Consider the following 19,598-nt stretch of genomic DNA (forward strand, 5'->3'; position numbering starts at 1 on the left):
TTATCAAGCTCCCAAAACAGAAGTTGTAAGAATAATCATTTCTAAGAAACTTTAACGAGTGAATAAAAAAATCAATGAACACAAATATGAATCCATGTATACTCAAGATTCAAACTAATCTACTAGTGGTTATCGTTGTGATATGAATAACTCTGTCATGATAAACGATATGTTAATGAAAGATGTTATTACATATCGATCGAGTCATGTATAATAAAATTATACGCATTACATTTACTACATGTCTATCCACATATGTGATCCGAATCAAAATCTCACTCACTAGAGTATAGTGCATAATAAACAGTACTTGGTAATTCCATATTAAAAATTCTCTACTTTTATACACTACCGACTTATTTTATTCATATTGTATGATCTTAATTTTCTTGTATTGCTTTACAAGATCATACCATCTCTATATGAATATAAAAATTTCAAATATTTATTAATTATATTTTTATAATTAACATATTTATTTATCTTATAATTGTATTTTATATATTTTAAAATATATTTACATTAAATATTTAATTTTAAAGCATAAACCCAAACAAGAAAAGTACAGGAGAAACAAAAAATCTCTTACTTAACAATAAGTTGTGGATTGGATAAATGAGGTGTTGCATTTGATTGTTGGAGTGGGAGCAGGTAGACAAAATCCCAAAAAGGATCCTACTTTCTTTCCTTTTCATTTTTTTTAAGGTTAAAATCCAAGAAAAAAGAAAGAAAAAGAAAAACCTACTATCCTTTAATATTTAATTTAAGGGAAAAGGTAGCAATAATGGAAATTATCTCTTCAATTAGAGACACTGCATATATTTATATATGCATGATTTATTTCCAACGATACACTAAAAATTACACTATTGTGAAGTTTTGTCTACATGCACAACATTTTTCGTTATATAATTAATATTTATATATATTTTTTATTATTGTATTTATAAATTTAAGAATTTATTTTTAGAAAATTTTACAATTTACATTTTTAAAAGTGATATACGAATTTGCTACTATTTGTTTCGGCACCCGACAGACTTTTTTATTCTATTTTTTTTATATAATCGTGTACATTATAATTATTTAAAATATTTTGTAAAATTTTAAGAAATTTATAAAAAATTTAACAACGCCAAAAACAATACACTTTTTTAAAAGTGGCGCACTAATATACTCCTACTTATTTTGGCATTCGAGAGACTCGTTTAGTTTTTTTTTTTCATGGTTGTGTACATTATAGTTATTTAAGTCATTTTGTAAAATTTTAAAAAATTTAAAAAACTTTAACACGCCGAAAATAAAATTTAAACTTTTTGTCGCGTGACTCTTTTATTTAGAGGGGTACATTGTAATCTAATTAGTAAGTTTATTTAAATTATTAGTCAAATATAACAATTGTAATGATTTTTGTTAATTAATATGATATTATTTTTTTAAAAAATTTTATTAAAAAATTAATATAATAATAAGAAATATTTTTTAGTATAATTTTTGATGTTGTGGTTGGAGTAGAAATATTTTTTGACGCTAAGTTTGATGATAGTATAACACCAAATTTAATATCTTATGTTCTTACCGTCGTTACTTAAATAGAAGAACAGTAACATGACTCTTGTGAATAATGCAAATGGCAATGGATGCTCAACTAGGTTTTCTTGTTTCTCTTCTCCTCCTCTTCATTCCATTATTGATTTTCCTGGTAAAAAAAATAACAAAGAAACAAAACAAGAACCTTCCACCAAGCCCTCCAAAGCTTCCCATCATAGGCAATTTACACCAGCTTGGTTCATTGCCTCACCAATCATTATGTCAACTCTCCAAAGAATATGGTTCAGTGATGCTTCTTCACCTCGGAAACTTGCCAGCTGTTATTGTCTCCTCTGCTGAAGCTGCAAAACAAGTGATGAAGACTCATGATCTCGGCAGTTGCAGCAGACCTCAATTACATGGTCCTAAGCAACTGACATACAACTACCATGACTTGGCATTTTCACCTTATGGAGAATATTGGAGAGAGATTAGGAAAATTTGTGTGCTTGAGCTCTTCAGTGTGAAAAGGGTAAATTCATACCAATCAATTAGAGAAGAGGAAGTTACTAAGCTCATCAACTCCATATCTCATCACTCCTCATCTTCTCCTGGTGCTCCTGTTGATCTTACTAAGAAGTTGTTTACTCTTACTGCTAGCATAATTTTCAGGATTGCTTTTGGGACAACTTTTCAAGATGCTAAATTTTCCGAGGAGAAATTTCATGACATGATTTTAGAGATTTCAGCCATCCTGGGAAGTTTCTGTGCAGCTGAATACTTTCCATATGTGGGATGGATTGTTGACAAGCTTTCGGGTTTAGAACAAAGGAGCAAAAGGATTTTTCACAAGATGGATGATTTCTTTCAAAAAGTGATTGATGATCATCTTAATCCTGGGAGAGTAAAACAAGAGCATGAAGAAGATATTATTGATGTGCTTTTGAAAATAGTTAATGAGCAAACTAGTTATAAAGCAGCTTCACTGACCATAGACAATATCAAGGCAGTACTCTTGGTAAGCTTTGTTTTGTTTTCTTTTATTTCTTGAACACTTTTCAGAGATAAAATTGTATAATAATTTGTGTTGTGTGTGATTGCAGGACATGTTTCAAGCTGGGGTTGATACTGGTGCTATTACCATGGTGTGGGCAATGGCAGAGCTAGCCAAGAAACCCAAACTGATGAAGAAGGCACAAGATGAAGTTAGAACTTGTATTGGAAACAAAGGAAAAGTCTCAGAAACAGACACTGATCAGCTTCAATACCTCAAAATGATAGTAAAAGAAACTTTGAGATTGCATCCTCCAGTTCCTATGCTTGTTCCAAGAGAGACCATATCACATTTCACCGCCAATGGATATGACATTGAGCCGAAAACACTGCTCCAAGTGAATGCTTGGGCGATTGGACGAGACCCCAAGAACTGGAAGGATCCCGAAGAGTTCATCCCAGAGAGATTTGAGGATAGTTCCATTGATTTCAAAGGTCAACATTTCGAGCTGTTGCCATTTGGATCGGGGAGAAGAGCATGTCCTGCCATTTACATGGGAACAACAACAGTTGAATTTGGGCTTGCAAATCTCTTATACAGCTTTAACTGGAAATTGCCTGATGGAATGAAAGAACAAGATCTCAACATGGAAGAGATAGCTGGTCTTTCTATTACCAACGGTAAGAGAACTGCCGTCAACCTTGTCCCGGAGAAGCCCTTTTAATATACTTTAATAAATATGCATGATTGAATACTAAATTGATAGCAGTACTGTGTTTGTGTTTGTTATGGATCAATGCATGTAGCTATGAAAATGAGTAAACAAAAAACAGCGTTTAATTGAATCAGATCATCATTGAAACCAACATGACAAACATGGCCATATATTTGTGATAATTACTAACACACATTATATTACATTAGTTTCTGTTTATTTTATTAATAGAAGCAAATCATTCTCCATCACTAGAGTGAACGAGCATAATGTACTTGGACATTACACGACCACATACAAAGCACACCAATTTGGAAATGTAGAAATTGGGAGGGAAACTTATGGTGATTTGTTGTGTCATATCATCATGTTGTATCTTTCGGAGGTAAACATCAAGAGCTGGAAGGAATCCCAACCTCTTCTCCCTTAGTATCCACCTAAGATGTTCGACAAAAACCAAGAACATGTGATCCCCATTACCCATGACCACATCATCATATTCACCTCTGCTAATCAAGGCCCAACCTTTCTCATTAGATCCATAGTGAAACATTTCAAAAATCCTCTCGGACATGAGGTCCTCTGCCATAAGCTGTTCCTTGGAGTAATTCATGCTCTCAATCCTCATCCAAAATTGTCTCATAAGCTTAATATCAAGTGATACGCTCAAGTTCTCGTTAGAAACCATATCGATAATGTTAAGCCTAGCTTTCTCATTTGCCAGAGGATCCTTACTTCTTGTTCCCACGTAAAGCAACTCCAAGGGGATGTGGGATCGGCGAGCTACTTCTTTTGCGGCCCTAGTGAATTTTCGTATCCACCCAATATCATCTCCTCCGTACAAGCATATGTATCTCTTCTCTACCATCTGAAACATGTGCATACATATATAATTATAATAACATTTTTCTTTTTCACAAGCGGTAAATTTATGTTAAGATAATAATATGCTCCTATTATTGTATAAATATCATAGTTGATCCCGGCAACTATTTACAATACACTAATCGGTGCATCCTCTGTTTAAGTATTCCAAAAAAAGTTTAAAAAAACTACAATGTATACTAGCATAAAAAAAATTGAAATAAAAATTTTTCGGAATACCCAAATAAATATGAGATTTATCCAAAGTAATTGACAAAGTTTTAAAAATTATTTTACTTATATATCTATTATGAAAGAGCATCTATTACTTAAGTATATCTATTATGATAGAGCATTGTTATAAAAGCATATGTGCTGCCTAACATTTTAATTAAAATAAATAAGATTTATTCAACATAATAAATTATTTCCACTTTTAAGTTATGCTTCTCTTGTTAAAAATTCATCTTTAAATTATTCATTCTATTGAGTTATGCCTTATATATGTCTATTTTAATCTTACTTATGTGACTAATATACTGCTTATATTGTATTTTATTGGTGCCTATATGTAACATATCACTACATGCAACATTATGTATATAATTAAATTAATAGTTTTATGAAGATGAATCGTATTTATGATTTTAATTAGTGTAATTAAATTTCTATTAGAATATTTTGAATGAAGTGAAAATATAATACCCAATTAGTGATGTCTGGGTGGAGGCGGTGAAGGATAAAGTTGAAGTTCCAGCAATTGTTTTGCTCCCACAATTCTTCTTCTCTAACATATGAGAAAGGGTAGGCTCTAATGCCCCATATGCCCATCATGTAAAGGGCATTGTAATGCACATATTGACCTCTCTCATCTAAAACCAACACCATAGGCTTCTCAATATTGAACTTCCATTTCTTTATGATGGAGCTGATTATGGCAGGAGAAAGCGCCACACTATTGTAGATCGTGTAACACTCCATTTTCTCTCTCATGGTCATAAACAATTTAACTAGATCGTTGTCCCAGAATATTTTGATTGGGGCCCAAACTACCTCGTACTTATTGTTACACTGCTTCTTTTCTAAGTACATCTGACACATGAGTAAGTATTCATCTCTGTTTGTGAGTTCAACATCTACATCAGTAATGAATAAAGCTACAACTTTCCCCTTCAGCTTTTCCAAGTCATCATACTGTGTTTCACAAAAACAATATATGTATATAAAGTAATTATAATTATGAATAAAACAGAGTTTGAAATGTAAATTAAATTTGGGGCAAACCCTTGTCTTGGTGGAACCATCGTAGAGTTGAGGCTTGCCATACTTGAAGAAGAAGGAGAACAAAGTATACAATGACTTCAGGTTATCGGGGACGTTGTTTGAGTACTTGCGTTCAATCATCTCCAATACTGATATTACATTTATAAAGTAGGATATATTACATTACATTTATATATTTTTCAATATTTATTAAAAATATTAATATACAATATTATATATAATACACCACACATATTAAAACATATTTTAACGGCCAATAATCACCTATTTCAAAGATTTATTTTTTTTCAAAAAAAAAAAATATTTAGAATATAATTATCTTTAAATTAAATACCTAACAATTCACCCCATAATTATAGATACATTATTAATTATTAAATAAAAAAATTTAACATAATACCTTAATTACTAATATAGTACCTCAAATATTATAATACTATTTACATTAATATTAAAGATAGAGTGCCTCAAATATAAAAATATTACACCATAATAATTGTAACAATCAAATAAATAATTTCCTTTTAAAGAATCAAAAATAATTTTATTTTGAAAAATATAAATTAATTTCATTAAAAAATATATACATATAAAAGATTCCTCATACAGATCGATACAATTAATTAATCTAATAAAAAATTACAAATAATTGTTTGCTTCCCATTTTCATCACATCACAATAATAAATAATGGCAATTTATTTTTTTGTATAAATAATATTTTGTTATGGTAAAAATAAACATATATGTATTTTTAACTTTATTTTGTAATAAGTATCTAACAATAAACACCTTACAAAAAAAAAAAAAAAGAAATAAACACCTTAAATAAATAAATAAACATAAAAAAATATTATTGTGCCACCACAACAAGTTGTTTTTCTTAAATTAAGCAACAATATTTATTCTTATATAAAATGAAATTTTATTATGGTGAAAAATAACACTACATGCAACCTCCCATTCAATAAGTTAGGTTGAAAAGGAATATTGTAGTGTTATTTATATTAGAAATATTATTATAGTCAAGTCATTTATCAATGATATTTCCTCACTCTTGGTGCCTTTGAGCTTTCTAAGGCTATAATTAAAAAAAAACTTACTTAAAGATTTTTTTTTTTTTTAAATCCTTTAAGAAATATAAAGTGATTTTTTTAAGGAGTTTTTTTATTTTTACACTTCAAAATAGTTTTTTTTTTTTGCATTTTTACGGAATTTTACATATAAATTCCTATTGCAACTAGCGCTGCAACCTAAATTGCAACACAAAATCCCTTTAGACACCCAAACCGTAAATTTGAAAAAAAAAGTTAAAAAAAAAAAATAGTATATGGAGTAATTCTATTTTTTATTGGTAATATTTAATTCATTTTTCCCACTTTCTATCACTTTATTTCTCTTTTATTTGCTTAAATAAATAAAAAAAAAGATAAAAAATAGCTAGGGAGCATATTTCTATTTTTTTTTTTCAAAGGCACCATAATTTCCTCTAATTTTTATTTTTTGTTCTTTTTTTGGTCTTGTTTTTTATATATTTTTTTTTCAAGTGGTAAGTGGTAAGTGTGTTAGGTATGTTTTATAAACTAGTATAAATATGATGATGAGGGACTCACCGTGCTCTATTAGGGACTGTTCCAAAAGCACAAAATAACGCCTAAGCCGATCCAAATCGTATGCATCATCATGCATCCTCAAAACATGATGTTGGTCATCACTCATGTATTCTGTATTAGTGTTTACAAAAAATGAGAATGAGAGCAGTCTTTTGAATACAAGTCACAGGGTTTTCTACAAATAAAAAAAAATACATACTAATCACAGGACTGTCAGGACACCATAAAATAAGAATATATTTTCCCCGAATTATTTTTTGCCAAAAATTTTCCCCGAAATATATACAAATCATTGCAATTTTTTTTTATTCGGTTTTATTCTGCTATTTTTTTTAACAAAAAACTTACTTATGTGGCCATGAGTTAACAATTATTAAAAATCTAATTTATTAATATTAAAATATTAACTCTAGCTAGGTATATAAAGATTCTTATAATCGATTAGACTATTTGTCTGAATTAATTCTTTAATTGAGTAGATTAATATTATATTAGTGTTACTTCAATAAATTATTTAAAAAATACAGCATAATATAATTAGAGAGATATTTGTAACGATTTTTATAATTTAATGAACTTTTGCAACAAAAATAATTTAAGGCAAAACTCTACAAAGCTTCATAATTTAAGGAGACAAATACTATTTATTCCAAAATGAAAATAGTAGACATTTATTACTAAGGGCGTTGCATAGGATTTTCCTAAATTATTATATAGAAAAATTGGGTATTTATGCATATGAAATGACTCACCAAAAGTCCTGAACCACGAATTGATGTACTCCTCTAATGCAGGCACAAACCCGATCACGTCCTTCCTTGATTTCCACTTATCATATGAGACTAAGGCATTGAGCATGCAAAAATTACTGCTTATGACCATCTTGCTAAGTCCCATGCCGATCACTGCCCCCCAGCCATAGCCACGCATTGCATCGATCCCTTTGATTACAGGGTCATTCATCATATTCTTGGGCTTAAGATGTTGTTTTATAGATTTGGACATGCTCTCAAGTCGCATCCAGAAGTACCACATGTTGTCCCACTCAAGTGTTCTGCTTAGGTTCTCTTGTACAATTATATCTATAACATTCTTAACTTTCTCCTTATCAGAAGGGTTGCTCCATCCAACGTAAATTAACTCTAAGGTAATGTTAGCTTCTCTTGCAACATTTTTTGCCACCGTTGTGAAATTTCTGATCCAATCTATGTCTTCACTTCCATACAAGCACACATGCTTATTCTCTTGCACCTAAAACAAAACATGATTAATAATAAGTTTGTAGTTGTACTTAATTTCATGCTCATAGAGTAAAATTCTTACCCAATTAAGCATATCTGGCTCAAGGTTGTCCATTAAAAGGTCGACTGACCATTTTGTATTCTTCCACATCAATGTCTCTTGATCGGTACTAAAAGGAAATGCTTGGGTACCCCAAATACACATTGCATGGATAGGATTTCTGTGCACAATTTTGCCTTGTGTATCCATCACCACAATCAGAGGCTTCTTGGTAAAGTTCCACTTTTCTTTTATGTACCTTATTACTTTGAGAGGCACCATCAAAGGATGGTGCACTGAATACCATTCCATGTGTTCTCTAAGGCTTTCAAAAGTCTTACCATCCTCACTAGCCCAATGATCCATAATTGGTACCCAAACTAAATCGAATTGACTCTCAGTCTTGGTTGGGTTGTTGCACTTTTCATGGTATATTCTCTTCAAAATTGCATATTCAAATCCAAGTGGGAGCTCAGGGTCTAAATCTGTAATGAACAACACTACAACCTTCCTTCTCAAGTTATAGTTGGAAATCTGAATAGGATAATCAAATTGTTATATAACTAAAAGTAAATTGAAGAAGGTATTGATCTGAATTAATATTTTAATAAACCAAATTTAGGTTTCAAAATTGAAAATAAAAGTGACAGGATTGAAGAACAAACCCGTTTCTTGCTGTATAAATCGTTGAATATTGCTTTATGAGTGTAGTTGAAGTTGAATAAAACACTCCTATACTTTGAGTCATGCAGGTTTGATGTTTCCAAAATGCATTCAACAACATTAAATACTTCATAGTCTTTTTTTGACACTGAGAAAAAAAAAACACAAAGATATATTTTCAATTAGTAAGCACGATTTGACAATACTAAAACTTCAGGGAAAAATTCTAATTCTAAATAGCCGTGATTATGAGAAATGCTAATGATAAAATTGTTTACCCGTGGTGACTAACGACAATATGTCATATTGCTATTATAACCATGTTAAGAACAGCATTGGTGCCTAATGACAATGCTCCTGTGATTATTTACTAAGTAAAATGATAGGAGTTGTAGAAGGTAGAAGAACTCTTACTTGTGATAGCAAATATATCTAAGGCTGCAGAAGGAGCAGAACAAGTATTGTTGATGTACTCATTCAGAGCAGGGACAAAGCAGCCTTTAATTTTATCTCTTGATTTCATCTTCAAAAGCTCACGCAACCCCATGAGCATACGTTGCCCATCAGCCATAACCATCTCACCAGATTCACTACTTATTATGGCCCAATTTTTGTGTTCAGAGTCAAACCTCAACAACGTAATAATCCCCTGCAATATAGAGTCCCAATTCCCTCTCTGGTGTAGTTTTTTGGAGTACAGCATGCTCTCCAACCGTACCCAAAAATACCATATAATGTTCCAATCAAGTGAGTTGCTGAAAGTTTCCTTTCGAATAATGTCAATAACTTTTACCAATTTCTTCTTAAGTTTGCTTTTCCCCACATAAAGAAACTTTAAATCAACCCTTGCTGTGTTAGCAACAACTTTTGCAGTCTTGATAAACTTCTTAATCCATTTCACATCATCTCCTCCATATAAGCAAATGTGTTTTCCCTCTAGGATCTGAAACAAAGGTTAACACATTATTGTCAAATAGTTGACACGAAAATAATAGCTTTAATTCTAATATAAACTTACCCAAATGTCCTTATTTAAGTCCATGTTGTCCACCAAAAGGTCAATGGACCAACTCATTTCCTCCCACAATGATTCTTCTATGTGAGTAGTAAAAGGGTATGCCAGGCTTCCCCATGTACACATCATGTATATTCCATTGTTATGTACAATTTTTCCTTGTGTGTCCAATATCACTAACAGAGGGTTTTCTAAAAAGTTCAAATGCCCAATGATGAACTTAACAACCATTAAATCCAGTTTTGAAGGATCTTCCACTGAATACCATTCCATCTGGTCCCTTAGCCTCTTAAACAATTCCATATTCTCCTCACTCCAACTGTTATTAGAATCCAGGTTAATTGGCACCCAAACAACCTCAAAATTACTTGATATACGTGATGGATTGTGCCATTTTTCCATGTACATTTGTTGAATGATTGCACATTCAGCCCCAGTTGTGAGATCATTTTCCAAATCCGTGATGAACAATGCTACAACTTTGTTAGTCAAATCTTTATTAGAGACCTGTTTTGGTAAAACACCAGTGTTGGGTAATGTTACAATATGCTTCTTAATTTCATCATAGTGCAATAATCAAACCAGAGTTCAAAGAATATTGAAATAGTAATTGCACCTTTTTCTTGTAGTAGCAGTCATGAAGTCCTGGTTTGTCAAACAAAATGTTCAAGGTCTTTGAGTTATCTGTAGTGTTTGATGATGATCCTAATAAAATTTCCAACAACTCTTGATATCTGTCAGCAGTACTGCTTTTTTTGTTTTCTGAATCAAACAAGATTTTATGAGTTAGATACCAAACATATAAATAAATAAACGAAGAAAGAAAAGAAAGCATAAGTCCTCACTGGCAGATCTGTTACGGTTTTCAATTAGCTCCAAAAGACGGCCTTTTATGTCGTTGAGTTTTTTAGCTGATTTCAATTGCTCTGATTTTAGCAAGCTAATAGATCAAGAAAAGTTTTCATTAGAACAACACATAAGATAAGATAGATGTATATTGAGGCAAAAGTGTCCAAAATTATAAAGTTGGTAGTATTGTATTTTTTTTGTTTTTTTGAGAAAGTTCATTAATATTATAAGATACATCTTTAAAGAAACCACTCAAATAAAACACGCACATTAACAACTAGGCAAACTCGGCCACCAAACAGGCAGTGACTGAAGAGAGAAAGCCAATTGTGCAAGCAAATGAGCATTAGCATTATTAGTCTGCTTACAACAAAATAATGTAATAGAAGAAAAAGAATCCTACACAGAAAATGTCACGTACCAAACTCAGAAAAAATTTATGTTTTACAACCCACACTTTTCACTAGAAGAAGATAATCCGATAATATCTTCAAAAATATAATAAATTATTGCGCTTTTGTAACAAAAATATCTAAATTATAAATAGATTTTATAATGAAAGTAATTGGGTACTTAATTTTTGCAAAAGTAATAATTTAATAACTTTTGCAGATAAATAAATAATTTTATATGTTACATACACGATTCTCTTGTATGTGAATGTCAAAATTTGTGTTAGAGAAACCACAATACTTCGAATGATCCAATAAACAGCAAAGGGCATATAAGAATTGGCAGCCAAGATTTCAGGCGATTCATCAGTAAAGAAGTTATGAAGAGGAAAGTCATAAAAATCGACAACTTTGGTGGTGACATCAAGAATTTGTTTATTGAGTGTAAAGAATGCATCGACCACTTCATGCTCCAAACTAAAATGGGGAAAATATTGATTGAGAAGAGCAACTGCATTGGCCAGTGGATTGGTCTTGTAATGGCACAGCACAAGCGGAAACTGACTAATGGACGTTGCGAAAGCCAGTGAGACTAACACCACCTTTGCATCCCACTTGTATTGCTTCGTTATATGCAATATCTCTTTCGTTATCATCTGTATTTGATCTACTCCACCATCCCAACACTTGTTCAGTATCTGCAATAATAATTATAATACAAGCCATCGTTTTGGTTTATACCATATACATAGGGTTAAAGAAGTTTTATAATATTATGTTAATAATTACCTCACAGATTGCTCTAATCATCCTTCTTGGAAGTTCTTTGTGCATGCTTTGATAATGATCAGGCAATTCGGTTGCAGCCATATTGTTACCCTGTTTATTTATTTATTATTTTGCATAAAAATTAAGACTTCATTGAAATAAATCATTTATTTAATATAAATCAAGTATATATTGGTGCTTACCATGATAAATATTTGAGCAGAAAGATGATCAGTTACGCCATTATTAAAGATGATATCCATAATGTTAAGAAGAGGCCTTACATGAAGAATATTACAATGTCCAGAGTCAAGAATGTTACTACTAACAATGTCATGATATACATCATCATCACCATCATCATTGTTGATAATATCATGATCACCCGCTTCTGCGTTGTTATTATTGTTATTATGTGGTGATTCCATTTGGTGTATATGTAGAGGACTCGAATAAGTGGCATTTTTGGCTACACTCTTGGGTCCTTTTATAGGCAACAACTTAATCTATAACAATTAAAGTACTTTTATATGACACCTCTTAAAGTAATCCATAATATAAGTGTCATTTAATATTTAGAGTGTTGTTATTGGGCATCGGTAACATATTATTTTACGATTGGTTAGTGATATCTCTTAAAAATTATTATTATATTAAATTATATGAAATATGATATTTAGTTTAACTAACAATAACAATATTGACACATAAAATAATACTAGACACTACTGATATTTTTTAGTATTTTTCTTTATTGATGTAATGGTAATTTTCTTTTATTAATCACACTAAATATAATTTTTATGCAATTACTAAAACCACAAATAATGATGAGTTAATTTTATATTTTAAATATATAAATATATATTGTGTGGACATTGTCTCACATGGAATAAATAATAGAGAATTGAGCCATATATAAGAACATGCGCTACTCCACTCATTGCCAATTAATTTTGAGATGGAACATCATGATCATGATTCTCAACAATATATATTTATATAAATTGTTTTTTCATATGCCCGGCTTCTCAAACTTTTATCAAATTAAAATTTGTCAAATAGATAATATTTTTTTATTATGTGAAATGGTAAAATTAATTACATATAATGTCTCTTTAATTAAAAAGTCAAGCATTAAACTTATAGCAAAGTGTTAATGTAGATTAAATAAATATATCATGTCCAATATTCTAAACTTTTTAACAAGTGAAACATACATGCATGGAACTAGTTGTGTTTTAACTTCAAAAAACGCTTATTAAAATGATTCAGTAGGGAATAAAGGCAACTAAGAAAGAAAAGAAAAACAAAATAGAAGGTGAAAATTCTTTTCGATCGATATGTATAAATACCTTGCTTGGGATGTGGTTAGATTATTATGATCTATTATCTCTGCCAAGTTTTTCATCTTTTTCTTTTTCTTTTTCTAAATTACAAACATTTAGAATATTCTATGCATTGCTTGATGTTGGGAATTGGGATAATAGCTAAAAAGGAAAAGCAAGAATTGATTTGACGGAAAATTTGGAGAAAAGAATATCAGGTTAGTAGTAAAGCTTATGCTAGGTGAAATAAGGATCTTCGTTTTTTATATTCTTTACCACATTTCATTTTAGAGAGAGAGGAGAATAGAAATTTCTATTAATAGACAAGCTAAATAATAATAATAATAGAAGAATACTAGATCTTCAAACAATTTTATTATTCAAACTAGAATAAAAGGAAAATAATCAAACGGCCAATATAGTGATAACGTATAACAATCATAACAAACAATCGCATCATAAATTATGAATTCAATAAGAATTCGAGATACCCCTAATTTGAGTATGAACAAGGATAGTCATGCTACTAACACATACGTGCTTTGAGCTAATTGAGATTCCCTCAACGCTCCAAAATGAAATAAGACTAAAATTCCCTACCATGAATAAATAAAGCCCTACTACCATAACAATTGGAAAGTCACTAAAAGAAATGTCACTTTTGCCAACACATTTTTGTGCTGGCAAAAGTTGGTATTGCGCTGGTAAAATAGAATTTACTTGTGATGTATTGGCAAAAGGGGGTTAGCAAATCAATATTGGTATCAGAACTTTTTCCAGCATAAAACGAAAAGCGCTGACAAAAATGACTTTTCCCAGCGCGTAAATCTGCTGGTAAAAGTTAGATTTTAGCGACTACAAATATACGCTCGTTAAACTTTGACCTCTTTGCTAGTGCAGTTTGCGAAATTTTACGAGCGCAATAGCGAATTGTGCTGGTACAACTGACATTTCTTGTAGTGAGTGGTGTATCGACACTATTATTAAAAGTAAAAATAAAATAAAAAGACAATAATAAATTTAAAACAATATCAGAATTGCATATGCCACATGGCAATCCGAAGTCCCTCATGAAAACTAATGACAAATGACAGTCAGAACTCGTCAACGATATTTAAGTTGGAAAATTAAAATTATAATGTAATTTAAGAAAAATAATACAACTCCAAAAGCTTTCAAGAGAATCTCTAAGTAAAAATAATTTAGAATTTACAATCAAATTTTCCAACCCGCTCGTAAATGGAGGAGAAGAATTTTTATATTGAGGCTCTATTGGCCTTGTGTTATAAGTTGATTCTTGTGCTCCCCAGAGATAATTAGTAGAAGGTACACCTGCTAACTCCTATATGTCAGAGTCATGGTTGTAGGAGTAGTGGTTGCACGAGTGTAATTTTTGGGGTACTCGGTGGTTAATTTCCTCATGCTTGACCCTGCCACCACTACTTGTTGGGTGCTGAGGTCAAGTGACTACACAACACGCTCCCAAAGATATTTGTTTGGCCTTTTAGCCCCCTGCTTAACTACCACTTTGTTTCTATTTCATCCTTTTTGTGCCACGAGAATTGTGTTCTTATGTCTCATTGAGTGATAAGATAAAGAAAAGGGAATTGAGCCTCCTTGGCACTGAGAACCATCTGGCGACAAGGAGAGGGAATATGAGAAAAATTGGAAAAGAAAAAGGAAGAGGAGAGAAGAGAATGGAAGAAAGGACAAGAGTGGTTGGTGCCAACCACTCTTCTAGGGGAGTGGATGGCTCTAAAGAGAGAGAAAGTGGAGAAAATAAGGGAAGAGAGAAGAAAAGAGAAGAAAATAGGGATAGAATTGGTTGGCACACACCACTCTCTTGAGGAGAGAGGATGGCAACAAAGAGAGATAAAAGGGAGAAAAGAAGGGAAGAGAGAAGAGGGTAGAAGTGGTTGGCGCCAACAAATCTCTTGGAGAGAGTGTGTAATGACTGCATATTTAGACATGGAACTTAGTGGTATTTTTATGATTGATAGTTAATTAATGTTGATTATGCATGCTTTAATGAAAATGGGGCCTATTGTCAAAAAATAGGTGTTTGAGAAATATTTTCTCAATTCTGGTAATTTTGTTGAGTTCTAGATGTATTATATATAATATATATTAATTATGTTATTTTTATATTTTATGCCCGGTAACAGTGTAATGCGACGATTTGGCCATTGGTGTCACAGTGATACGATTGTGTTGATGCAGTTTTTCGTCAACTAATATAAGAAGATCGTAAAAAATAAGAGGATTGCGATGAATTAATTGGCTAAATAAAATCGTAATAAATAAAATGGACACCAGGGATTTATAGTAGTTCACTCCCATGTCGCGATGGTAATGGGGCTACGTCTACTTTTGTTTTTATTAATTGGATCCGACATATACCAGAGTTATATTCTCAAGAGTGTTTTGAAAATAATACAAAAATAGATTTCCAAGTGAAATCTGTATCGAGACTTATGAACACAAGACACATGGGAGATCCAATATTCACAAATTTAGTATAGGTACTGGTTGTAAGGCTCTTGTGAATAATAAACTAATAGGAGTAAGAAAAGAGAATAGTCTCTATTCTTGGAAACTGTGTATATTAATGGCATTTGAGTTATGGAGACTTGGTGTCGACAAAGTATGGAGGAGCAAATGAAGGGATGTAATTTTCTTAGAAGCCATCCAGTAAGCAAGCGATTCATCCTCTAACCAGCATATCACTATCTTTATATAGGCTTAGGGTTTGTTTGTGATCCCCCATATGTCAGCATGTCTCACTTTCAAATCATGTATCCCATTCCCAATAATGAGTAAAAAGTACAAATAAATAAATATCTACAAAAATCTCACTTATTCTTAGGCTAAAATCCCACAAACATTGGGAGAATGGTTGTTCTCGGCTAGAAAAATATCAAATTGGAGAGGATGACATTGGATGTCACCTCTCGGCTTGGAATTCATAAAATTATATAGAAGTATTGGAAATAGGTGTTTTAAGGTGCCACTTCTCACATATGATGCTACATGGGCTGTGGCATAGCTCTCCAACATCCTACACTTAATTACACAACTCAATTCTCGAATACAGTGTACCAGCCTGTCTTGTAAGAAAAATTTGAGCTTGATAACTTCAGAATTGAGCTATGACTATGAGACACTTAGATTTTTCTTAAAAATATCTTTCCATTGCAAGTTGAACCAGGTCATTTGGATAAAAATTAAGAGAGTTATCCACATTTTACTAAAAGGCAGTTTGTGTTATTTTGCTCCAAATGCAAGCACTGACACGACCAAATGGCAGCTCTCGACCATGCATGTTCTTGACCCCCTCGGGGTGTGTTTTGACATTTTTTTATGGCGAGTCATATTTTGGGGATCCTGGGACCCCAAAACCTCATCTCAACGTCTAAAACCCTAACGGGAGACCATTGCCATCAGTCGGGGCCAAAAGATTGCAGTGGTCGGCCATAGCTTGTGGGAAGCCTTGGAAGGATTTTCTTGCTTATTTTCATATGGACGCTATAAAACTACTTTGGCCACATTGGTTCTTGGTGAATTGGTTAAGAGAGCACAACCATCTTTTTAGCCAAAAAGATGCCAGTGGTCGCATAGGAGGGTTATGGACTCTTGGGTGACTTTTCTCACTTGTATTTGATATATGGATGTTAGAAATACACTTTGGCCAAAGAAACTCCCCATCCTATATTGTGGTCGACCACCACCACCATTTTTGCCAAAAAGGTAGCAGTGGTCGGCCAAGTGGTTTCTATATCACTTGGTGGCTTTTCTCTTTTGGTTTTGACATGTTATTGATGAAAAATTACTTTTGGTAAAAAAGATTTTCCCCATTCAATGTGGACGACCACTATCACTCTTTGTGCCACAAAGATGGCAGTGGTCTGTTGGGCTTCATCTTTTGTGGGAAATGATTTCTTTAACTTGTGTTACATTGCTGGGTGTTGAGAGAACACATTTTAATAAGTCCCATTTTGTATTTTTCTTTGAGTGGCGAGAGCTTCCATCTTCTTCTGACAGTGCTCTAAAAAAAGGAGAGCATTGCCATCTTCATGTGGCAGTGGTCGCATAGGCCATATTGCGTGAAATTCTTGTGCAATTTTGACTTCATGTTTAAGTCTAAGCATTTTTATGCCTTAATTTGTAAATTCCTTGTTGGTCTCCTTGTCAGATTGAGGTATATAGGGTGAAAACGCTCATGCGGGCTCATAAATCTTAGTTTAGGCACACTTGGGTGTGTGAGTCTCGGCACTAAATAGTTGGTCAATGTTTTTGAGTTCCTAGAGGTGCCATGGAGCCTTCAAGTAGGATGTCTTAACTTATTTTTCATTTATAAGTCTTGGTCAAAGTCACAGGGTTGAGTTGAGTGTCTTCAAGGTACTCTTGGCAAGTGGGCCCTTGTGCAAGAGTAGCCATTTTATTTTTTTGTGAAATTTTGATATAACATTTCTCCCAATTTTTTTTGCTTCTAAGCCTTCATGCATTGCTTTTGCACTTTTCCTAAGGCTTTCACGGAAAGCACTTCTTTGTAGATTGTATGAATGTTACTTCTCTTCTAGAGATGTGTGCATAGGCACAACCAATGTCCTTAATTGTTGTGAAGAGGTGTGCATGGGCATGACCAATGTTCGTCATTTTTGTGAAGAGGTGTGCATGGGCACGACCAATGTCCTTGGAATTATATGTGTGGAGTTTTTAAATCACATGGCTTCTCCTTAGAATGTGAGGTGAGTTATCTCTCACATCTCATGCGGTAGTTGAGTAGAGTTATGTCTATTGCTCGATTTTGGGACTTTTGCAAGGTTTAAAACTTTTTGTTTAAGTTTTTTAATTCAGAGTAGAGTTATATCTCTTTCTTGAATTTGAATCTTTTACAAAGTTTTGAAATCTCTTGCTTAAGTTTTGATCAGGGTTGAGTAGAGTTATATCCCTTTCTCAAACTCATCCTTGAGTAGAGTTAAATCTCTTGCTCAAGTTGGCTGGCAAGTAAGGACTGTCGTGAATAGAGTTGAATTCTATTATTCTTCTTATACACTTTTGGGTTGTGCATTTATGTTAAGACCTACATGTATGGATTTGTATATGTCTACTTGTTGTGGAGTGCTTATTATAGTTAGAACAAACAAGTCTTTTCACATCTTTAGAACTTTTTAAGCATATATAACTTGGTTTATTCCATATCTTGGCGACTTTGGAACTTAAGTTTAATATATTTTTTGGCACTTATTTTATTCCGATACTTATTATCTTTATAATACGGGATTTTAAAGATAATATTAATTATTGCCAATGGTAGCTTTCATTTTGCTAGTCTTAGCAAGTTGTCGGCATTGGCCTTAACTCTTTGGGTACTCAATTTTAGCACGCTACCTACTTGTCAAAGTCTCAAATGTACGCCATTCGAGATATCTTTGTTAAGCAAATTTTTTTGAGCTATGGCTCCTTGGAGCACCTTGTCTTTTATCTCGTCTGTATACTGACTTTACCCCTTGTCTGAGGTGAAATTTTGAAAAAGTATTCATGGCAACATTTTTTAAAATTCCACCCACTTAAAGACGTATCAGTAATGACTTTGAGATTTATATTTTTTTTGTGAGCACAGTTATATCCTATTTTATTCTTTGATAGATTTGGGATAATAGTAAAAGATTTGGTTATTGTAGCACTCTTATAAATGTGAGTTTTCTACTTACATTCTAAAAAATAAATATGTTAGTTTAATAACTAAAAATTGTACAAAAGGTGCTCGCATATAACATAGCAGATTATAAAATGCTCTCGTATAACATAGAAGATTATAAACTGCTCGCGTATAACATGTGAGATTGTAAACTGCTCGTGAAAATGTGGTAGATTATTAACTAATCGTGTAACTCAAAGAAGATGACATTGAAATGCATGTAACCCAAAGAGTGTCCTAAGCTATATCGAGAGAAAAAATATTTAGATTGTGAATTGGAACACAATAAACAAACATACATAACTCGAAAAAAGTAGGATAAAGGCATAAAAATATATATAAATTAGCTATGTTGGCCATCCAACAAAGCAAAAGTTTTTACAAAAAGCCATAAAGGGCAACCAAGGTCTCGGCCAAAAGGCCATTATTCAAAAAAAAAAAATATATAAACAACCAAGTCTACATGGTTGGAGACTTGGTAAGTTCTTCTTCTTCTTCCTCGGCATCCGCAACCTCGTCTTTCTCGGTCTGCTAAAAAAGGGCCAGCATCTCCATGACTCCTTCTGCCAAAAAGCTTAGATCCATGTTTGGATTGGCCATCT

General features: G+C 32.4%; 2 protein-coding genes across 2 annotated transcripts; one reads left to right on the plus strand and one right to left on the minus strand.

Annotated features, from left to right (window-relative positions):
• The first annotated feature begins 1,607 nt into the window (after positions 1 to 1,607).
• On the plus strand, positions 1,608 to 3,249 carry LOC133028906 (cytochrome P450 71B34-like). The gene is made up of 2 exons (XM_030641117.2): positions 1,608 to 2,548; positions 2,634 to 3,249. Exons 1-2 carry the CDS (start codon positions 1,625 to 1,627, stop codon positions 3,246 to 3,248), a joined length of 1,539 nt encoding a protein of 512 aa, XP_030496977.2. The 5' UTR covers positions 1,608 to 1,624; the 3' UTR covers position 3,249.
• A 190-nt stretch (positions 3,250 to 3,439) lies between these two features.
• Positions 3,440 to 12,428, minus strand: LOC115712763 (uncharacterized). The gene is made up of 14 exons (XM_030641116.2): positions 12,171 to 12,428; positions 11,989 to 12,078; positions 11,449 to 11,897; positions 10,804 to 10,898; positions 10,575 to 10,720; positions 9,962 to 10,465; positions 9,358 to 9,886; positions 8,946 to 9,091; positions 8,323 to 8,814; positions 7,752 to 8,250; positions 7,000 to 7,110; positions 5,388 to 5,515; positions 4,809 to 5,297; positions 3,440 to 4,107 (listed from the first exon to the last, which is right to left on the minus strand). Exons 1-14 carry the CDS (start codon positions 12,393 to 12,395, stop codon positions 3,478 to 3,480), a joined length of 4,533 nt encoding a protein of 1,510 aa, XP_030496976.2. The 5' UTR covers positions 12,396 to 12,428; the 3' UTR covers positions 3,440 to 3,477.
• Between the last annotated feature and the right edge of the window lie 7,170 nt (positions 12,429 to 19,598).

This window comes from Cannabis sativa, chromosome 4 (assembly GCF_029168945.1).
Source record: "Cannabis sativa cultivar Pink pepper isolate KNU-18-1 chromosome 4, ASM2916894v1, whole genome shotgun sequence".
In the NCBI taxonomy this organism is placed as follows: Eukaryota; Viridiplantae; Streptophyta; class Magnoliopsida; order Rosales; family Cannabaceae; genus Cannabis; species Cannabis sativa.